The sequence below is a fragment of the Dermochelys coriacea genome, chromosome 3 (genome assembly GCF_009764565.3).
Source record: "Dermochelys coriacea isolate rDerCor1 chromosome 3, rDerCor1.pri.v4, whole genome shotgun sequence".
Classification (NCBI taxonomy): Eukaryota; Metazoa; Chordata; order Testudines; family Dermochelyidae; genus Dermochelys; species Dermochelys coriacea.
In genome coordinates this window covers 169,107,710-169,129,835 of record NC_050070.1, presented here as the reverse complement: position 1 = coordinate 169,129,835, position 22,126 = coordinate 169,107,710, and the positions used below count along the sequence as shown (strand labels likewise).

Sequence of the window (22,126 nt, the reverse complement as noted above, 5' to 3'; positions counted from 1 at the left end):
TACAGCTGTCAAACTTGAATGTAACTATTAATGTAAAACAGAGCTAACCTCCCGCCACCACTATGTCTCTCATCACTGCTGATTATTGTAAGTTGCTGATCTTAATCTGGCTTTAATGGGCATTAAAATCTTCTTTCTGTTTATTCAGCAGCTATGACAGGTAGAAGGTTCTTGGTTCATATTTAGCAGTGGTGCACATTAGTGGAGTCTAACTGCTTAATTGTTTTAAGGGGCACTTTTTTTTTCCAGTTCATAAGCTCTTGCTGCAGACCTAGCTTTTTCTCATGCTTAATTTGCAATAGTTAAAACCTTTGTATTATGGCAAGGGCTCAGCCAGAGCCTTCAGCAAAATTCTGAAATGCTGGCTGACAGCTGAGGAGCTTAGTCACTTGGCATCTCTAGCTGATGTGTAGGAAATGCAAATGTCACCATGTTAATAGCAGGGCCTTCAAAATGAGAGAAGTTCTGTTCCTCGCTGTGTCGTGTGGGGAGGGATTGTGAGGTTTCATCCACACAGGAACGTGGATAAGAGAGGCATTCTCAGACAAAGAGACAAATGGGTAGAATCTTTAGGTCACTGTGTAAGTTTTTTGTGTAACTCTTCAGATTGTGCTGTTTAATGCTGCAATGAATTCTGGCTGGGGTGTCTTTCAATGCCATACTACTGTTCCTGGGATAAAGTTAGAAGCATATTGATTGTAAGAGCAGGAAAATCAGTGAATTTGGAATCCTGCGTCTTCACTGGCCATGAGACTTTTTTTCTCAATCTTAGAATTGGTATTGCTGTCTCCATTTTACATTAGCACCATTGGCCTAAACGCAGCCACTCTCATGCAGGAAGCTCCTGCCATCCCTAATCAGTATTGCTCTCACACACACACCTACCTACCTACCTGTCTGTATAGTTATAGTTCTCTTACTTGGATTTTCTTATCCTGGCAGCTGCCCTGTGGTGGTGGATTTCAATAGATAGGAACCTATTTAAGTACCAACGACAACTTAATCCACATTAGGATGAATCATCACTTTCATCTCTAATATTGTGGTCTGTGCCAAACCCTTTGCCAATTCCCCTCCCCCAAGTAACCCTTTCATGGCACTGTGCAACCTCTACACTGTCTTCTGTTCCTCAGAGGCAAAATTCATCTCCTTACAGGGGATAAGAGAGAGCTATTTAAATGTGACTCACCTGACCTATATCCAGTCAGCCAATTGGCTTCAAACACACTTGCATAAGCACTTCTGAATTCCTTGGTTTAGTCATATTCACTACCAAATGACATATTTGATGTGATGCTTTCTCTCCTGCCCACACTTAACTCAATATGTACCTTCTAATATCAGGCGCTGGCAAAGTCAGTTGTCCTAAAATCGAACCTGACCTGCTTTCCCAGCCTGGTCTCTTTTCATGATGGGTTTGGACATAAAAGCAAAGTTAGGAGTTCAAAGTATGTACAACTGCAGTCTTGGCTCAGGCTCGTAGCCATTTTGGGTCTGAGAGAAGCGTTCTGGTAAGGTTCGTGGCTGCTTATTTAGGAGTAGCAGTGCCACAGTGATGTGTTTGCTTTCGTAGCAAAACTAATAGGTATCCACGTAGGCTTATCCACGCCAGGCCCTTCAGTGGCTCATAATGTACCAGGCTGATCCAGCAAACAGGCTGTGTCATCTTGCATTGCGCATTTCAAGCCCATGTTTTTAAAAAGGTTCCCTGGAAACTATGCTGGGAACACACAGGAATATGTAAGGGCTTCATAAAATTCAGAAAAAAATGGATGTAAAATCCATCTGTTTATTTTTATAAGATCCCCAGTGCTATAGCATGTGGGTGCCAAACATGAATTAAAACAAATATAGGAAGGATGGTCAGATGACCATTATTATGTTAACCCTGTGGCTACTTTATGTAGTGGTAGCATTCTCTACTCCGACAATCGAAAACTTATCACAAATCCTACCTACTCAGATTCCTTCCTGTGCCCTGAAGGCTGCCAGACTTTATTGATTTTGATGTAAATACATTACTGAGATGATCAGTGCTGTAGGAAAATATATGACCAGCTGCTCTGAGAAGCATACAGGTGAGCTGCCAAAAGAGACACAGGCTAGCCTTGTATTTTCAAACTGGGAGGGGGTTCTGAGAAGAGGCGCTGTCTGTGCAAATTCAGAGGTAGGTAAAAGGTAATTTAATGAGGACATTGTCCACCCAAGACATTTCCAGGAGACTCTTGATCAGGAGTGGGATGTTGTACCTAGGTCAGGAAATGCCATGGACAGAGGGTTATTGCTGACCAGACAAGGAGCACCTTGTGTTCCATGTTTCAGCATGTGACATCACTTGCATGTAGTGAGCACTTCAAGAAAAGTAACTGCTGGCCCAGTAATCAGTTGCATCTGTAAGAACCCTTGCATTTAGCTTAGCATTAAGGGTAGGGGTGGAAAGTATTTATTTTAAAATGGATTTGAACCATCTGGTACTGGCCACTGTCAGAGCAGACAGGATACCAGATTAGGAGGACCTTTGGTCTGACTTAGTGTCACACTTCGTATGTTCCTGTGCAGTTCGATGTGTACATAATATAAGACATATCCTGAATCCCAATAGATAGCCAATTGTCTATCTGTTTTTATACCTATATGTACATTTTGGCATCCTAATGATATAATAACATATTGGGAACAAAGCACCTGTGATGCTGATTTTACCAGAACCCAAAGGATAAAGCATCAACAACCTAGTTTGTGCACTGTTCCTCTCTCCCCCCTCAGACCCATTCAGATACAAATGCCTTGATCCTCACCTCACTCACACTGGTGGAATTTATGTATAGCTTCATCTATGTCAGTTAAATTATATCAGTGTGAAAACAGTACAGGAGCAGAATCTGGCCCAGGGAGAATAATTCTCTCCTTCCGCCCTCTTGTCAGGATTATTAAATGTCTTGCTACACGCAGTAAAAATCTATTAAATGTAAACTAAGGTGTTCTCTGTACCAAGAACTCCTTCAGTTTATTCCTTAAATGGGGTTTTAGTTTCCATGGTATTGCATGTTTTGGTAGAGAAGGTTGTATTCTCAACAGGCCATTTAATAGATATTTAGTCAAGTGGTTGCCTCCAGCATGCCATACACATACCAAAAAAAAAAAAAGCCTGTTATGAACTAGTTTAGTTCAGACAAACTTTAAATACTCTATTTAAGAATCTTAACTTAGCTTTTCAGGCTGCCATGGCAAGAAATCAAAGTTTGACAAGAAAAGGAAATGGATCAAGAAACTAGAAGCCCTCCCTGATATTTTGCATGTATCCTTGTAAATCTGTGAATAAAACCGCCTTTTCCCACTTGCTAAAGAATCTATTAAATTTACTTAGTCATCAGAGCAAATCCCACATCTAATGTCAAATCGCTACTGCTGACTCATAACTTCGGGAAACCTGCTGAAAGTCTGCAAAATAAAAAGAACCTTAAATCTGATTTCTTGCTCTTGCTTGGTTGTGGCAGGGCTAATATTAGCCTCAACTAAGTCAGTCTCTGGTTAATCGCTGGTCTCGTGAGCTGTGATAAAGATTGGGTGCTGTTGTAGGTCAGGAGAAAGGTGTATCAAATAGGGGTTCAGTTTCAAAGGTGTATCAGATTGGGGTTCAGTTTAATCAGTGGGTGTACTGTATGGACTCTTTTTTTTTTTTTAAAGGAACCTTGACTGTGTTGCTATCTTATTGTAAAGTTAATTATAGGTTAGCTGGCTGGAAGACACACTGGAACTTGCCAACTACATGAACTACTAGCTCTGAAGCAAGTAGAAAATTACCAAATTCAACTCCTTTTTGAAATAGGCCTTGGGTTTAAGTCTTCCTGTTGCTTTATAAATGTCACCTTCCACTCAGTATAGAATCTGAGTAGGCAAACTTGCTCCCAACAGGAGCTACTGGAACCTTAAATGGACCGTGCTATTCAATGTAGCAATGTGCTTGTGCATCCCTGGAGACAAGTCCTATGTATAGCAGAAAGTCCTAAGCAAGTTTTCCCAGGCACTGTCAATACACTCCACCCTGACCCAGCTGCTTCACCTCTAGGAGCAAAATGCTAATTTGTTTTTAGAGCTTATTCAGTCCCTTGCCTTTCTGCCAAGACTGCCAATAGGGTACTAATTGTAAGGGTGTTTTTTAGATGTGGCTGTCAAGTCCATGAGGAACTGGACTGAGGCCACCAACTTATTTCACATAGGCTACTAAGTAACAGTCAGACAGTAACTACTTACTCATGTCATTGGTGTGAAATTGATTTCTCCCCTGCTTTGAGCCATTCAGTTCCATGTGGAGCATTGTTTTCAATAATGCAGACAGACTATGCTGAATTCTTGGGAATAAGTGATACTATCCAAGATACAGTAGAACCTGAGAGTTACAAACACCTCGGGAATGGAGGTTTTTTGTAACTCTGAAATATTCATAACTCTGAACAAAACATCATGGTTCTTTCAAAGTTTACAACTGAACATTACTTAATACAGCTTTGAAACTTTACTATGCTGTGTTTAATCATCTTAAATGAAACAAGCACAGAAACAGTTTCCCTACCTTGTCAAATCTTTTATTAAATTTTCCCTTTATATTTTGTAGTTTATTTTTAACAGAGTTCTGTACTGTATTTCTTTCTTTTGGGGGGGGGGGGGGAGTCTCTGCTGCTGCCTGATTGTGTACTTCTGGTTCCAGATGAGGTGTATGGTTGACCAGTCAGTTCATAACTCTGGTGTTCGTAACTTTGAAGTTCTACTGTACCTAGGCATGGAGGATAAGCTTGTGACTAAAGAACAGGCATTAAGGAGATCGGAGTTCTCTTCTCAACTCTGCCACAGACCTTCAAGCATGACCTTAAGCAGGCAGTTCTAATCTCTTTGTGCCTGAGAGCTATATAAAATGGGGGAAATATTTGCATACCTCGGAGGGGTGTTGGGAAGCTTATTTCATTGTAGAGTGCTTTGAGATCCTTGATGAAAGACACCATAGTATTCTACTTCAGCAGAGTGGAGCCTTCCATGGTGATGCTTTTGATGCAGAAATCCAACTGATTTTAAATTGTGGATTGTTTTTTTTAGATTTCTGAACCCCATCTTCCTCCCATGATGCTCCTTGGCCATTCTCAAGAGGTTACCTCCGTTGCCTGGTGTCCTTCAGACTTCACTAAGGTCAGTTTCTAGAAAAACTGTTTTGGAATGTCCTGTGAAGCCAATGAATGAAGGACCAGATGTGACCACGATTGTGTTTGTTTTACAAAACTTGAGGGGGGTATTTTGACCGGGGGTGGAATCTTGTCTGTACGGAAAGCCTTGTTGAAAAGAGAATGGCATAGATGAACTGGCTTGCTACTCTCTTCCCTTCACATAGAGTTAGAGCTAATTGGAAATGTTTTCATGAAAATTCCTAAAACGGTTTAGTGCTGTGAGTTTAAAGTCTAGATTATTTTTTTCATTTTTTGAAATATTCCAAAGAATTTTTTTTTAAAAAATCAGAATTTAATTATTTTTTCATTTTTAAAAAGTTTTCTATTTTGTTAAAAGCTACCAAATGACTAAGCCAACCAGTCAAAATTGTTGATTACTTTAAAAAAAAATCCTGCACACAAAAAAGCCATAAATGGTAAACAAAAGTTTTGAGTGAGAGATGGAAAATTTCAAGAAAATAAAATGTTTTTTGCGAAAATGTTTAATTTTTGGGAGGGAGGCCATTTTTTGTGGCATCAACCCACATTGCCCGCACTACATTTTCAACCAAATCCTCAAGTGAATTCAATATGATGCTGTACTGAATTTTTTCAAGTAATTTGAGTCCTTTGATAACTATTTAGTAACTTGGAAAAGTCTGTTCCTGGAAATGTATGAAGGCCTTTCCTGATGGAAATTGTTATGCTGACAAATATGTTGATTATTGATTAATCTAAATGTTATACTGCCAAATTTTGAAGCCATTTCTTCAAGGTGTTCATATGCTTATGAGTTTTGTTGATGTCGTTTGCTATCTGTCCGCTGATATGTTTGCAAGTCTAGTGCGCTGAGAGCTTTAGTGGGAGGATGGAAAGAACATTAATGTCTGTTCTTTCAATAAGCTATATGGAGTCTGTCAACATGACTTCTAATTCAATGCTAAATCCAAGAGCTTCACTGTCCTGGACCATATCTTAATGAAAATGCAAGGGTCAGCATTAGTGGTTCCCCCATATGGCCATCATTGGAGGGCAGGGAATTGTTGGCATGGAGAATAGGGTTAAGGGACCAGTCTATCTCCAAGTCAGGAATAAGCCCCTCCCACAGCTATGATATCCGAGGAGTCCCATAGGGTTTCTTGCTGGCAGTTTCAGTTGCCCCTCTGCCCACCATTGTTAATCAGCTACTTTCTCTATGCATCACAGTAGGCCCTCAGGAGGGATTTGAATTAGGATCTGGTAGTGGCTTTGCAGACAGCTCAAGAAGTACTTTCCGGTTGTAAGGGTGGCATAGGAATTGCCGTGCTGGATCAGATCTATGTTCCATCAAGTCCAGTATCCTGGCCATGATAGCATGGGAGAAGAAAACAAACAGGGCATTAAAATCTGGGCCAATGTAAAAGGAGTGGTGGTTAGGCAGGTCATCAAATGCAAGGACAAGAAGCTTGAAGTTGATGCAGAGGAGATGAGGAGCCAACGGAAAGACTGGAAGAGGCGAGTGATGTGGTCTGAACCCCAAGCAAGGAAGACAAGCCTACCAGCAGTGTTTTGTAGAGCTGATGTTGGTGTTGGGGAGGCCAGAGGAAAGACGTCTTGATTATTGTGCACATAGGCCTTAGCTCTTCTTTTTTTTTTTTTTTTTTTTTAAACTAATTTCCAGGTGCATCACTGTGTACACAGCACAAAGAGAGATTAATAAGTTCTGATGCTTGCTGGGCAGGTTCCATTGATTATTTGGAAGAGCAACTTGCCATTATATAGGGATCTGCTGTACTTAAACTTTAGTCCTGTCTCTTGCTTTTCTGTACCAAGTGCTACTGACACTGGATGATAGCAAAGTCTGCAAAGACTGCTTAGTGATGCAATCCCTTTCCAGCGTTTGTCCTTGTTCCAACATTACCTATTTAGAACACTGCAAATGTTTGTCCCCAAACAAGGAAAGGTGAGGAGTGAGAGGAGCATTGGACATGATGCAAAACGTTGAATTCATATCTTCTGCTGTCTGTTTCCTCTTGGAACATGAGCTTTGGATTGTGTTTGGGTTTCTGCTATTATTTACTGAGTTACTGAAATGTCAATAAACAAATACTGTATATATTGGCACTTGTGGAGCAAATGGCTGCCTGCCACAGAATCTTTACAAAGCAAATGGGGAGGCTGCGATTTCTTTGCCATAAAAGGGATAGATAGAGGCTTTGTCCTGTCATATCACATTCAAGGGAAAGAGATAGCTTTTTCCTCTGGTACAGTAATTAGACAGCATTTGTTTTTCGCTGGCAGTTCCTTTACCTATTTGTTAGTTTACAGGGAGAGCTCCAGGCAGAACGCTTATTGGCACAGAGTGCTGAGAGTACCAACTCTCTTGGATTGATTTGCCAGTGACTGTGGGACCTGGCTTCACAGTGGCCTAACCTACTGATTTATGCTGTAGATCACCACATGTTCTGATGACAACACTGTGAGGATTTGGCGCTTACGGCGTGACTGTGATAAGGAGAAACTGACATCAGGCAAAGTCAACTTGGTAGGCTGGGTCTGTCAGAAGAAACCAGAAGAGCAAAATGGAATAGGTAAGCCCCTTAGGGGTATTTTGTCCCGCAACATAGGAAGAGGACTTCAGAATTCTGTGTATATACTGGTTCAGGAAAAGCTTTCCCCTTGGCTATTGCTCTTCATTTCTTTAGAAATGTGAATTCATGCATTTTCCCAGGCCTGACGCACCATCCAGTAAAGGGCTGGTACTGCATATGCAGCCCTGGAGCTTTGAAATTTTCCTCTTACCCAGCAGATGAATTCAATTAAATAACACTGACTTCCTCTTTCTTTGCTTTTAAACAAAACAAAGCACTCACTTTCTACAGGACAAGGTGCCTTTTCAACATTCCAGAACTATACACACCTGCTTCTAAACTCTTACATTCCATTAGAAATGTAATCTTCATTTGACTCTGTCTTGCTGTAAATTATTGTTCCAGCACAATACAGTAGTACTTACTGTAAGACCCAGACATGTGCAGTTCAGTGATGGCTTTCTAAAACGCACCAATTCTTTCACCACTGATGTGTGTACATGGAAATCTATTCACAGATATTATAAAATAAACCAATAATAAATCATGGAGACTCCTCACCCATCAACTTGTTAGGATTAGTTAATAAATGCCATCCCCTTCTGGAAAGCCTGGGAGATCAGATAGGCCTTGCAGTATCTCCTGAATGTCAACAGACTTGGGTTCTGTGAGACCAAGCATGTCATGTTTTGGTCTAGAACTTAATTGTAAACACCCTGCCAAGTCCCCACCAAGGAAACAAAGGGTACGTTAGCTCCAATGCTGATCCAAACTGCTGCAGGACCGCAGAAGGATAGGCAGTCTCTTGGCCACATTCCAAACCATGTGTGAGAAGTCTTGGATCAGAGAGCTAACTTAGTTTGTGTTGAAGATGCATCAAGTGTCACATTTAGTGTATGGTTGAAATGAAAAGGGAAGGGGAATAAACCCCTCAGCAAAGTGGAATATGAAAATAGCTGTATCAGAACTATTTAAAATTTGGACCAAAACTGAGTTGGCAGTGGCTGGTTGGTGTCATTTCCTGTGTTGGTCTATCTCCCTCTATTGACTTTCGAAATGTGCTTCACCTTCATTGTTGTAAATACAAGTGGAAGGTTTTGTAATCCCCATACTAGGTTAACATTAAAATTAACTTTTTGCCAGTGCGTAACTGTCTTGCAGGAAACTTGCGGGACAATAGGTGGGTAAGTGCCAGCTCTCTTTCATAGTTGCTCGCGACACACATTCATGCGCTTTGTTTCAGTGAGCTGCTGAGAAACTATTTCACATTCTATTCCCTGAGAAATAAATATGGACATTAGTCTTGTCGAGAAGCTTGAAAACCCAAAGCTGCCTGTACCCTGGATCTTTACAAATCGAATTTGGCAATTACATTAGATAAAATATCATTTCTCCTTGTTCTCTATGCATTAAGACAACCCAGGAGGGAAGAGGAAGCACGCAGACCTTGTGTATGCAACAGCAGGCTTCCTGCTGACCTTGGCTCTTTGAACACAAAACACATGATGTTAGAATACGGGAGCTATCTGCAAATTGATTCATAGTTGGCTAACCAAACAGCATTTCAGGACTGCTTAGATGAAATCTAGATTGCATCCTACCCATTTAAATGGAACAAATTGTGAAGTTGTGGCTTTGTGTTGACGGTTGACCTGCACTATGGCATGCAGCAAGCACAGCTTCCTTCCCTTGAGAAATTATGCATGTAAATTTGCTAAGTGATATTAATTTCTCTGCACTTCATGTAACCAGAATAGTTAGAGCTGGGCTGCGTCTTAATTTGTGATTTTTTTTTTATTCTTGAAGCCCATAATGTTGCTGTAGAAAATTGATAGGGTGTGGGCAAGAGAAAGAGAAATCCCCACTTTTTGTATACATTGTGCATTTATCTGTCTGAGTCCTACAGATAGATACATCATTTGACTGGCAGCTTGGAAGAGGCTTGCACTCAGTGTTAAATATAACAGCCTTGCAGAATGTCAGTAAGTGGTATCAATGGCAATAGACTTGACTTGTTAACAGAATTTGAGGTCTGAATGTTTGACTGGTGCACGAACTGGTACAAAAAAGCTTGCTGCTTCTGTTCTGTTTCCCAGCACTGGGAACACAGGCATTTGAATTACAGGCTACCTTTCATCATCCCCATCAATACAGCATCTAAATCAAGATAGCTTCCACTTTTCTAGAGGTAGTGACTCAAGAATATATTTTTCAGTCTGCCACGGTTGTGGGCAACCACATTCTCTCTCCAGTTCATCACTCCACATTTCTCATTTATGAATTCGTAGCTAATCACTAGTGAGAGGGGGTTGCTGAGATCACTACTACCCTTCTTCCACATCTAAGAGCTTACATTTTAAGTACAACTAATTCTCCAGCTGAGATAATATAGTCCTGTAAGTAAGTGCTCATTAAGGCCAAGATTAAAAGGCCAAATCTTAGCAGTGACCCTGCTATGAGTTCATAATAACTTGCTTCAGTCTAGACTAATCAACTTCATTGGGAAAGGAATATTTAACTCCACCTTGTGCTTTAAAGTGGTTGACATTTGTATTCTACTCTGTTTGCTCAGCACGTGAATTTAAAGGTGCAGAGACAGTATTGGGCAATATTATATAAGAGTCTTCAGGAAGGATAAGGATCAAAAAAAGCTTATGTATAGTGTGTTATCGAGACGTTAGGTAGGTGTTTAAACTATGCACATCTCACAAGTAAGTACAAGATTCTAAAAAAAATGGCACTTCATTCACACAAGACTTCAGCATCCTAGTTAAGTACTTTACCACATAACAGCTAATGCTGAGAATTAAGAGTTTCAGACTAAATCCCTGGTATGCAGAAAATGTTTAGAGCCCTTTTGCTCCTTGATGAAACAGTGTGCTTCATGTGGCTAACGTGCTGTCTTATTTAATTGTACCACCTCAAGTTTAAGGCCAAAAAGGTTCCTTCAGATACATGACATTCTAGCATCTGAAAAGCAGGTACACACATTAGTACATCATCTCTCTTCAAAGTAATAAAAAACTTTAAAAACTTTAAAAAACAACTTAATGATTTGTTTTGGCCTGAGATGTAGCTTAAATGTGTGCTGCCCTCAGATTTATTGTGGGATTTCTAGTGTACATCTTATAAATACTGATGACTATGCTTTTCTTTACAACGTAAGAAGTGGGCACACAGTTGAGTAGATGGATTTATATGCAGTTTATTTCATAACATGCTGATAATTTCAATAGCCACTGTGCTATATGTACATGGAAATTGCTTATTAAAAACATCACTTATTTGTCATGGCAACCAATCCATCAGTTACTTCCTTGGAATCTAAGACCTCGTACAAGGTGTGGGGAATTTCTAGCCTGTCCCTTTGCACTGTAAATAACTGACTGCTACCCAGTAATCTATCCTTGCAGAATATTTTCCAGCAAAAGGATAGTAGGAGTAAAGTGAAACCTTTCTTAGCTCCCACCTTATCTATCTTATTGGTGTACAAATGTCAAAGCCTAGTTGGGACAATTATCTATAATGGAGAGCATTCTAATCTAAGGCTTCATCTACATTACAACTAGTTGTGGGACTGGGTTACAATGTTTCCTGACCTGGTTAAAAACCACTTATAAATGGTAGTGTAGATGGGATCTGATGATGTCCCCATAACTGAACTAAAGCTTTGGGCAGTTCTGGGTTTTAAGTGAGCTACAGGGATACAAGTCACATCTACAAAACTTCCAAGTGCATTAAATCCTGATTCAGTTATAGCTATTGTACAGATTGGTCCTAACGGAAAAAAAATAACTGGGCTGAGGCACTTTCTAAAATATGCTTCCCTCTCTTCCCATTGCGGCTATCCTGGGAGGCCAGATTACACTGGACAAGGTCAATGACTAAAATAAGTCTTGATCCTTCTGTCCATTTTAGTCCTCTGATTGCAGTTCTTTTAAGATATTCCAGTTACAACTGAGGTAGATGAGTGCCATCAAATAAGCATCCTGTGTTCTGTGGAATTTTCAAAAGTGCTCAGTATTGGCCTAACTCTGCTGCTGTTGAAATCAGTGGGATCTTAGAGGTGTTTAGATCTGGGATGGGGAGCATTAGACAAATAGGTAAGTGGCTAAATTCAGATTCTGAATGTCCCAGAGTTTGGGGGGCTTCATTAAGGCCTATTTTTAATCTGTCTCTCTTCACTTGCTGTTGCTGTACTGTGTAATTCACTTGACTGTTTTGTTTCTCTTCCATCAGTACTACCAGTCAGCACTCAGAGTACTCCTGCAAAAGTCTCCATGGTGGGTAGCCCATGCATTTCCTCACCACAGCCAGCAGCTTGTGCTCCCAGCTATACTGGGGACCTTCCTCTTTCTACCAACACTCCAACATTCTCTCTCAAAAACCCAACAGTCAAGGCCAACACTCCAGAGAAGCAAAGCGAAGCCATATCGGGCCCTTCTCCCAAACCAACATCTTCCACCAAGATGTCCATTAAACAGTGGGTTACCAGGACGCCATACTCCTCTCCACCAGGGATGGGAGCAAAGACGCCTTCTCCAAGAAAAGCTCTGGCAGAGGTCATACAGGGTCTTCCAGTGGCAGTTGGCACTCCCGTAGTACCACATTCACGGTTTGAGAAGCGAGCCAAAAGGAGGCTGGAGTCCAGCAAGGGAAATCACATGGGGCAGAAGTGTTTGAAAAGCTGCAGTTGTGTGACTGAGCTGGACCCAGTGGCTAAAAAATCCAGGCTGGATTTGTGCTTTTTGGCAGCAGGCCAAAAGGCCAGTAATGAAGACTGTCTGAACCTTGCTGAGTTGAATAATGGAACTGAAGGTGGTGGCCAGAGCCCAAAGGAGCCATCCCTTCCTGAAAGCCCTCTTAATCAGGCAGGCTTCCAGACTCCCCCTTTTCCTTTAAAGAACTCCTGCAGGAAAGGGGCTGATGTGCTGGACAAAGAGAACAGTTCACCTGGGGCAAAAAACTGGCTGTCTGCAATGGGAGAGAAGCTGAAGACTAGCAAGGCCAGTAGCCAAAAGGCATCAGGCAACAGCCCCCCGTCCTCTCGGAGTCCCAGCACAAGACAAGAGGCAGCGACTGCAGCCAGTCCATCGGGACCTGTAAGTAGACTAGGCATGGTTACAACAGCAGAGAAAGGGTTGAACTCTGGGTTCTGTTCTCTCCTTGCTGTGTTGCATAACTCCCATTTGCAGGCAGTTAACTTGTGTATCAAAAGGATCATCAGACCTCATTGCTTGGGGGAGGTGGGGGGGGGGAAGGAAGGGAAATCTGATATAACAAGCCCAAGTATCTCTGCCATACAGAGTAATGATGTTATCCTTCAGTGCCACCCATAGTCTTGGGAGAGAGAAGCAGAACTGGTGTTGCTCATCTGAAAATGATGTAGAACAGAGTATTGGAAAATGTTCATTGTCTATAACACTGGCACTTACAATGCAGTTCTACTCTGAAAATAGCAGCACTTACTTGACAAATCTGCTGCTTACATGTATTTACAGCCATATCTGCCCACTTAGGTGACATAAATTGGCCCCCACTAGCACTGCAGACCCAGCCCAGCTTTTGGAGAAAATGAGCTGAATTTTATTCTAGCTCTTGTATCAACAGAATTTGTACATCTGTAACAATTGTGGGACTAAATTCTATCCTCTGTTACATCTGTGGAAAAACCATTGAAAACAAAGGGATTGCACAACTGTCAGAGGGCAGAATTTGGCCTACAGACTCCTTACTACTTGTATTATGTAAGAAAGCAGGAGCCCAGCCTGACTTTCAGATCCTAGGGTGAGTTTGCAGAGTGGTTAAAATAGTTGGCAGATGAGGAGTTTTGTGCGCTTTAGAGCAAATTTTCAATTTGCATGTTGTCATTGAATCAATACACATGGAATCCCGTGATGCCCGTAACTTCCAAAGTCAGTTTTCAGAGGACTGCTGAGCTTTGTTTATAAAACTGATAACTGAGGTATGATTATTACAATCTTTAGTTACACCAGAATTTGAAATTTGATGGTAGAATATAATTTGGGCTACAAATAATCTTTGAAACTGTCATCATGACTGGAGCTTATCTTGGTAAAATTGCTTCCTGTTGACTTAAATTTTGTCTCACACCAGCACTTGGGTTCATAGAGTGCTAACAATACAGGCTATTCAGTAATGCACTTCAGAGGCTTAGTCCTTTCATGATTGAATGTCTTTCTAAACAACATTCTCTAGCTCTACCACAGGTTGGTCTTGATGCAAATGAAAAATCTGTGGCCTTACGCAGGTCGGACTAGATGATCATAATGCCGCCTTCTGGTCTTAAAATCTATGAAATTTTGCATCTGGTGCGGACAGGGTAAAAACTAGAGCTCCTAGCTCTTCTCATAGAGCAGTAGGGTAACTCCAGGATTTTAGCAAATGTTTCCTGTCTTCAAATAGGATCTGAATGTCCCAGAAGCCATACAAATTATTGCAAAGAACATAATGATTGTCCTTTTAACAGTATGTAACTTGGCAGCTCCTCAGCATGTGCAAGCTGTCGCAGTTATGGAGGGGAGAAGCTTAAAAGACTTTTACAGTGAGTGCAGAGTTTAACCTGGAAGAACTAGATGGGGCATCTACTATCAAATACACATGTTTATACTTGACTTGAATCTCTTCCAGGTTGCAGTCACTTCAGTTTCCATGAGGAAGATCTGCACGTACTTCCATCGAAAGTCACAGGATGACTAGTGCAGTATGCTGCATTTGAAAGAAACTGTAGCCCTGGATGTTGACACACGAGTGGTGCTACCAAGAGTGGATTTAGCAACACAGAAGGAGGAAGACACTAGGATTAGCCAATGCATTGTTGGCCCTTAATAAAGTTGGATATTTTTATTCTCGTTCTTTAAATTCTTTTATAAAATCTGTTGCACTCTGTACCCTCAAGTTATTTCAACATGAAACATATAGGATGCTAATTAATGGAGACTCACATGCCATTAACATGAAGTAGGCGATGGATTTTAAAATATTTGTTTGCTTTTAACACGTCACTCAGTTAAATGTTCCCCCATGAGTTCTTTTCCACATGGCGTCTGTGAAATGCTCTATTATCTTTGGAAAGAGCATCTTTGATATGTGTTATTAACATCGTCAAATGCAGCTTGTCAGTTGATATTTGTTTTATTATGTCTGAACTTGAAACTTTTGTTTCAAAATCACATCTTGGCAAAACACATACTATCTCTTTTTGATAGCAGCTGAATAGAGATGTCTGTGGAGAAACTGTTGTTGCAGATAGACGGGAGCCACCATTTCTGCTAAAGGATATTTCTACAATATTGATATTGAACAATAAGGATATTGTTCCTCTTGAATAACAATGACTCTCCCATTTCAGCAAAGAAGCTTGTAAATTTGACTTAACTGCCTGTAAATACAAAACATTTTAATGTTCCAGAGTGTCTGTCTTACTGTTCCAGTGGTGCTTGCTGTGTGAGGAAAAAATACAGTATAGCTAAGGGCATTTTTGCCTCTTTTTAAAAAAAATTTCCCTCTCCCACCTCCCAAGTTTACTGCTTTCCATACTCCTGCCTCTGCTAGTCCAAGGACACCCATGGTAGTCTTGTAACCATGGAGACCATGGCTGTCCAGGCTGGAAGCCTGATCGCCCCTTTTAAATCAAGTGTTGTCAAGGTCGGTTAGAAGTTATCAGATTTTAGTCTATCCCAAACAAAATTGGCTTTAGAAGAAAGCATTCCATACTAGCTTATTAACCTTTTATGGATGTAAATTGTAGCATAACTGTCTTGATGTTGGAAGCAGGAAAAAAAATCCAATTTACAGAGTTTAGGTTGTAATATTAATGCTTAAAAGGCTTGGATTGGAGAATAATGTATATAATTGGGTAGTGTGATTATGGTAGACTGTCCCAAATGAGGTCAGGATTCTGCAGCTAAAGCTCTTTGTCACCACTGCTGGTTGTTCAGACTGAAACCTCTTGCTGGTGCTAAAACGTAATGAAAGGACACTGAGGTATAATGAGCCAGACAGAATTCAAATAGATATGTTACGCTAACGATGACTAACTCACAAGTTACTGGTTCAATACAGGGGTAACTGGCTGAAATTCTAAGGTCTGTATTTTACGGGAGGTCAGACTAAATGATCCAATGGTCCCTTCTGGCCTTAAAAATCTATGAAAGTCTGACTATTTCAAGTCTCAAGATTGCAGACCTACTGAATGTTATTTAAAGGAACACAATAGAATTAAGTCACACTTTTGTCTGAAACTTTTGCACCTACTAATGTTAAGTGATATATTTTTATAACTGAAATGGATTAGAGGGAAAATTTTATATTTTACTGTGTGCACTGGAAAGCACATGTAGTCTGACATAATGATAGGTTTCAGAGTAGCAGCCGTGTTAGTCTGTATCCGCAAAAAGAAAAGGAGTACTTGTGGCACCTTAGAGCCTAACGATTTATCTGAGCATAAGCTTTTGTGAGCTACTGCTCACTTCATCCGAAGTGGTAGCTCATGAAAGCTTATGCTCAAATAAATTTGTTAGGCTCTAAGGTGCCACAAGTACTCCTTTTCTTTTTGAATACTCTGTTTCACTGAGCCTTGTATCGCCAATTTCTCTTTACACAGCAAGGAGGGAGAGAGATACACTATGTTTAAAAAAAAAAAAAATTGTGATAGTAAAACTGCGCTGTTGGCAGGAGGACTCAAAGGCAGGTATAGAACCTGAAATTACTTTCTAATTTTTGTAACATTGACTCAGTTTCAAGTTGACAGCAGCCATCTAGCTTTAGAGAAATATCAAACTAACATTAAACTGGACAAGTAAAATATATTTCAGCCATTTATGAAACCTTGCTTCAAAAACTGGGATCTTTAAGTGGTAACTGAGTCAATCCAATATCTTGAGCTAACTAAGACTAAAAAACCTGACAGTTTGATGTTCAAAAGTAGCTCACCATTAAACTTGACCTTAAAGGGTGGGAGGAATTGAAACTTAACATAGAGGGCAAACTAAAGTCAATACGACAGTTTAATGTTCTGCTAAGTATCCTACACACTTGTAACCAAACTCTGCTGATATGTACTCTGTATTACCAGTGGTTTCAGGGGGGCTGCATAACGAGTATAAACCCCCACAGAAATTCCATGGGTGTCCCCCCCCAACCCCAGCTTTGTGAGGTTACAGTTGTGAGGGGATAGGATGGTGAGGGTGAAATTTTGGTCCTCTTTAAGTGAATCCCTCTCATACTTTTCATAATATCTTCCACTTCTGGGAATAACTCCCACACCTAAATCCTTACTCATCTCTATTCCTCAGCTGATTATTCAGGCGTTTAGAAGTGTAAATGGGCAAAATACCTGGTCCGATAATCTTCAGTGGGAATGCGAGAACCCTTCTCCTTTCATGGCAGCTCTGCACAGCTTACCCCAAGCATATAAAATCAATTTGGTTAACACTATGAAGACACAAAACATAACTCAATCCCTTATTCTTATGTAGTCAAAGTGACAGTCTGATCCTGACAAAAAGCTTGGCTCCAGGGGAATAAGAAAGGAATCATTAATATGAATCACTTGGTTTGTGATGTGACAGTCTCTTGTTTTCAGACTGCGGAGAATTACATAATATGGTTTAAGACAACTAGTAATGTTTTTACCTGGGACATCTGTTCAAGCATTTAATATGTATGTCCCCAAGCAACTGAATCCACCTGCCTGTCTTGACAGAACCAAATGTATTTCTAAAACAGGTTTTCTCCTACATGATCCCCAAATGACAGGTTTCAGAGTAGCAGCCGTGTTAGTCTGTATCCCCAAATACTCTCTAGTCTTGGACTTCAAAAAAAAAAAATTAAAAATTCTCCATAATAAATTATTCCAAAATCCTTGTATTCTAGCTCTCCTCTATTCCCTACAGGAGTGCTGGTTCTCTTGCCAATAGTCTTATGGGGTGTGCCTTACATTCTTTGCCATTTTTTTCATGCTGGGAATTCTGCCGTAGATGTCATATGTCCGGTCAGAATTGTCTGTCCTCTGAATTATACCTTGGTTAGTCTTTCTTGTATTTTCCTTTTCCCTAGAGATTGATTTCTGTAAGTCACCTCCCAGAACTATACTGTTGTGGTATTGGTGAATATTTGCACCCCTATTCTATTGAATGCGGAAAAGATATTTGCAAGAGTTTAGGTTGTGATGTGCTTCCTGCATCATTGGGAAACTAGAACTTTTTCAGAAATGCCTAAGTGAGACTACAGGTAAAATTTTCAAGTAACACCTAAATCACTTTTTAAAATGGGACTTAAGAGCCTAAATCATTTAGGGTTTTTTTTTGGTTTTTGTTTTTTTTAAACACACATGACTCATAATTGTGCTGGAAATGATTTTGTGTTTCAGATGCACATCCCCTCTTAAGACTCACTATTTATTGCAACTGTTGGAACTAGTGTCCATTTTCCTGTTAACGTTTGTGTCATATTCTTCTGGCTGGTTAAATGAATTTGTTCCCATATGAATGTTTTGAATTGTTGAACCTAAGATTTAATATTTTATCTATCTTGTTCTGTATTTGGGAATTTAATTGTATGATACAATTTTGCTTTGGAAACAAGCATTCCCCAACCAGGAATGTGCCATGAGGATCCATTAGACACCCACATATGCCACCATGTTGAGAGGTCCCTTTGTTGCAGTCACATGCATTTTGAGGTCTCTTCCAAAAGTTTCTAATCTTTCAATATTTCTCAAGGTGAAGTCTTAGAAAGACTTGTAGATTCCACTAGCACTAGGTGGGAAGCAGTGCTTGGGAGTCTCTCTGTCCCCAGGTCTATTGTGCTCAAGACATTGACCTGAGCACTTGTCTATATGAGAGGTAAATTGTCAGCCTCTAATTCTTTTCAATCACTCACTAAAATAAATGAATGACTTCTTTCCCCAGTGTAGCATTTTTGTGCCATCATGCAGAAAACCATTGCTCATTGACCTCCTTTGGATTTCTTTGACTTCCCAGCCTGCAAGATAGACCAAATGTCAGATTTGGGCATAGAAGGTGTTTTGCTACTCGGTAATCTCTTTCATGGGTTTGGAATAGCCATAGAGTGGCTTTGACCATAACCAGTGCTCTGTTTAGACAGTGGAAAAAGCCAGAGATCATAGAAAAAAGTGACCGAATAAAGCCAGTCCCAAGAATGGGAGGGGGCACACCTCCATAGTTTATTTTAAAGTAGTTTGCCTAAAGGGATGCTTGAAGGGAATAGACCCAAAGCTCCCTTAGGGGATTCTTTTTTTCTTTGAAAAAGGGAGGTGGGGTGAGGAGTAATGCCAGTAGCTTTCTATCAATGAGTTCTACAATACTAAAGCAGCATGAACCTAGGGAGATGAAACCAAAATTCTGCTTGGGAACTAATTTCATTTCTAAACTTCCAACTGGTTGTTTTTAAAGAGAACAAAAGTCTATTAAAATTATGCAAACTTTTTTTTGCTTTTTCAGGTTAAGGAAACAATTCTCAGTTTGATGCCATGAATAGATTACTATTGAAAGATCCTGCTAGCCCAAGCTTCTGCAGATATTTATAGATTCTGAAGGCCAGGAAGGACCATTATGATCATCGAATCTGACCACCTGCATAACACAGGACCCAATAATTTCTGCATCAAACTCGTAACTTCTGCTTGAGCTGTAGTACCTCTTCTAAAAAGATATACAGTCTTGATGTAAAGGCTGCAAGTGGTACAGAATTCACCACATCCCTAGGTAAGTTGTTCCCATGGGTAATTACCTTTGCTGTTAAAATAGCTGTATCTTATTTCTAGTCTGCAATTGTCTGACTTCAGCTTCCAGCCACTCAGTCTTATTCTGCCTTTTCCTACTAGGTTGAAGAACTGTCTGTCAGAAAATCTCTTCCTTATGTGGGTACTTGTAGACTGATCAAATCACCTTTAACCTTCTCTTTGAACTAAATAGTTTGAGGGTATTTCAGTATTTAGCAGTTTAAAGGCCTAAATGAAGTACCTGAGGGCCCATCCCTTTCCCCCTTCCATAATACCACAGCTGGATGCCACTGGTGTAAACAAGAAGGAGCTGCTGGCCGGTCACCTGGGGGTCCTACAGCTTGGGAATTGCTTCCCCAGTGTTGGTCTGAAAAAGTGCAGGAGGACTGGGCAGGAGGTGAATAGTTAGGTAATGAAGCTTTAGTTATCCAGGATTTTTGGTTTGGATTACAGAGCATATAGCTGCTGTCTAGTTGCATGGGAGGTCTATTGCCCACATATTTAATGCTGAGGGTGCTCAGAGCACAGGGATAAGTATGCCCTTTAGTTTGTATACATCTAAATAAGTAAAGGCCAAACTGACCTAGCAGAATATAGAATTCTTCTGTAGCAATACCTATGCCTACACAACAAGACATTCCTGTTATTCATGGCTCTCACCCTCCCAATTGTTTCATTATTGCGAAAAAGCCTCACTTCAGTTTATTTTTCTATTATTGTTCTTGCAGAAGGTATTTTAACTTGCATCTATAAAATCATTTAATTGTAATCAAATAACCCCCCACCTCCCTGTAGTACTCTAAACCAGCCTCATACTGTATGTTACAGCAATGAATAAGTAGGCCAGGAGGCCTTTCTGTGTTGACATGAGTTTAGCAAATATTGTCACACCACATTCTTGAATTATTCAGTGTCACCATTATTTTCTATGTCACCAACTCACTTGGATATACTGAGAGAAGAGGGGGAGAGTGTTTACCAAGTGTGATTATGAAATCCAATGGATTCCAAAAACACCATGTGACAGATACAAAATAAAACAAGCCCTGATATGCTTGAGCAGGCTCTGCATTTTGCTGTAGGTACACTTGTGTGTAGTCACTGGTGGGTAGGTAACAAAGTTAGAAAAGTTGCATCATCAGAAGCTTAAAGTGCAATCATTTTAAGACAGGAGTAATGAAGCTATTAGGTGGTAACTGACATTCGTGTGAAGTAGACAAGAAAGATGCCTGGCCATGCAAGAATCAAACTAAAGTCAACAACAAACTCTATGCAAGACACAGGTAAGAAAGTAGACAATAAAATTCCCTTTCAGATACTTACTCCAGGGAAGCTGCATTAGTTAGCGGTAAGAGCAAGGGAGTGGGAGCAATGAGGTCTAGGTACTGATTCCTGTACTTTGGCTTCCCCGTCTATGAAATGGCAATAATGGTTATTCACCTAAGTAATGTGGCTTGAGACTGTTAGGTGAAAGGTACTATGTAAGTGCAAAGTATCAAAGTATAATTCAGAGAAACAAGGCATTAGGAAAACTTCCTCCTAACCTAAAAGGAATTAGTCCCTGACAAACTCTGGAGCAGTACCCAGGAGCAATCATGGAAACATTGTATATCAGAAAGGAAATAGTAGCAATAAAAATGGCTTGATGTCGTATAGCATGGGCGGTTAAATGTTAAGTATCATGTCTAGGTCTTAGTTGTTTGCAATGTTGTAGCCGTGTTGGCCCCAAGATATTAGAGAGAAAAGGTGCGTGAAGTAATGTCTTTTATTGGACCAACTTCTGTTGGTGGGAGAGACGAGCTTTCAAGCTCCACAGAGCTCTTCCTCAGGTTATAGTGACTAATATTTGCACCTTGTAGCAGCGACCTTTTCTTCCTCCTTGGCTGAGAAGGGCCTATCTCACTTTTGGATTTATGTAAATGATATTACACTCTGTCCTATCATGTGCATTCCTGCAGCAGCTAAGCACTTGCTGTCTTGCTATCACATTTCCATTCCTGATATCTTTGTATTTTAATTTTCTTAGAGCTGGGGAGAAGAGGCGTTAATTTGAAAAGCACTCTTGTGAGGTTAGTGCTTGTCAGAAGAGCGTGCTTGACAGCCCTGGATCCTGGAGCTTTGCTTAGCCATAGTACAGATACACCGGGGCAAAAGCTTCCTCAAACTACCGTTATGTGAAGAGACCATTTCTAGAGCAAAGAGGTTTAGTATTCAGGCTTACTCATTCCTTGGCATCTCTGCCAACAAAGCTGCTCCTTGATCAATTGTGGCACTGTGATTGGTTTGTTTTTTGTGAGGTGGACACATGGCACCTAGCCTAGCCTAAGACCAATCTCACTTCACGTAGCTCATGTGGCCAGTGGATGGTCACTTGTCCCAGTTCCCTTGGGGCACCTAGTTTCCTAACATCTTCAAATTTTAAACAAGGCTTTCAAAAGAGCACTATCCAGTTTCAGCCCCCATGGCTTTGCTGCCATGCTGAAATGCTTTTTTACTACACTTTTTAACTGGGCCAAGTTTATGATAAATTCAAATTCAATCGAGTTTACAAATACCACATTTACATTTCATAATATACTAGAGCTCCTTCCCTG

At 40.4% G+C, this 22,126-nt stretch overlaps 1 protein-coding gene across 1 annotated transcript in view; it reads left to right on the top strand.

Annotated features, from left to right (window-relative positions):
* The window catches only part of DTL (denticleless E3 ubiquitin protein ligase homolog), a 33,049-nt gene extending 17,856 nt beyond the window's left edge, over positions 1 to 15,193 (top strand). The window contains exons 12-15 of the mRNA XM_038397138.2: positions 5,092 to 5,181; positions 7,627 to 7,765; positions 12,005 to 12,867; positions 14,417 to 15,193. Of these exons, the coding sequence (XP_038253066.1) occupies positions 5,092 to 5,181; positions 7,627 to 7,765; positions 12,005 to 12,867; positions 14,417 to 14,485 (1,161 nt within the window). The 3' untranslated portion in view covers positions 14,486 to 15,193. The remainder of the gene's footprint in view (positions 1 to 5,091; positions 5,182 to 7,626; positions 7,766 to 12,004; positions 12,868 to 14,416) is intronic.
* Positions 15,194 to 22,126: the final 6,933 nt, after the last annotated feature.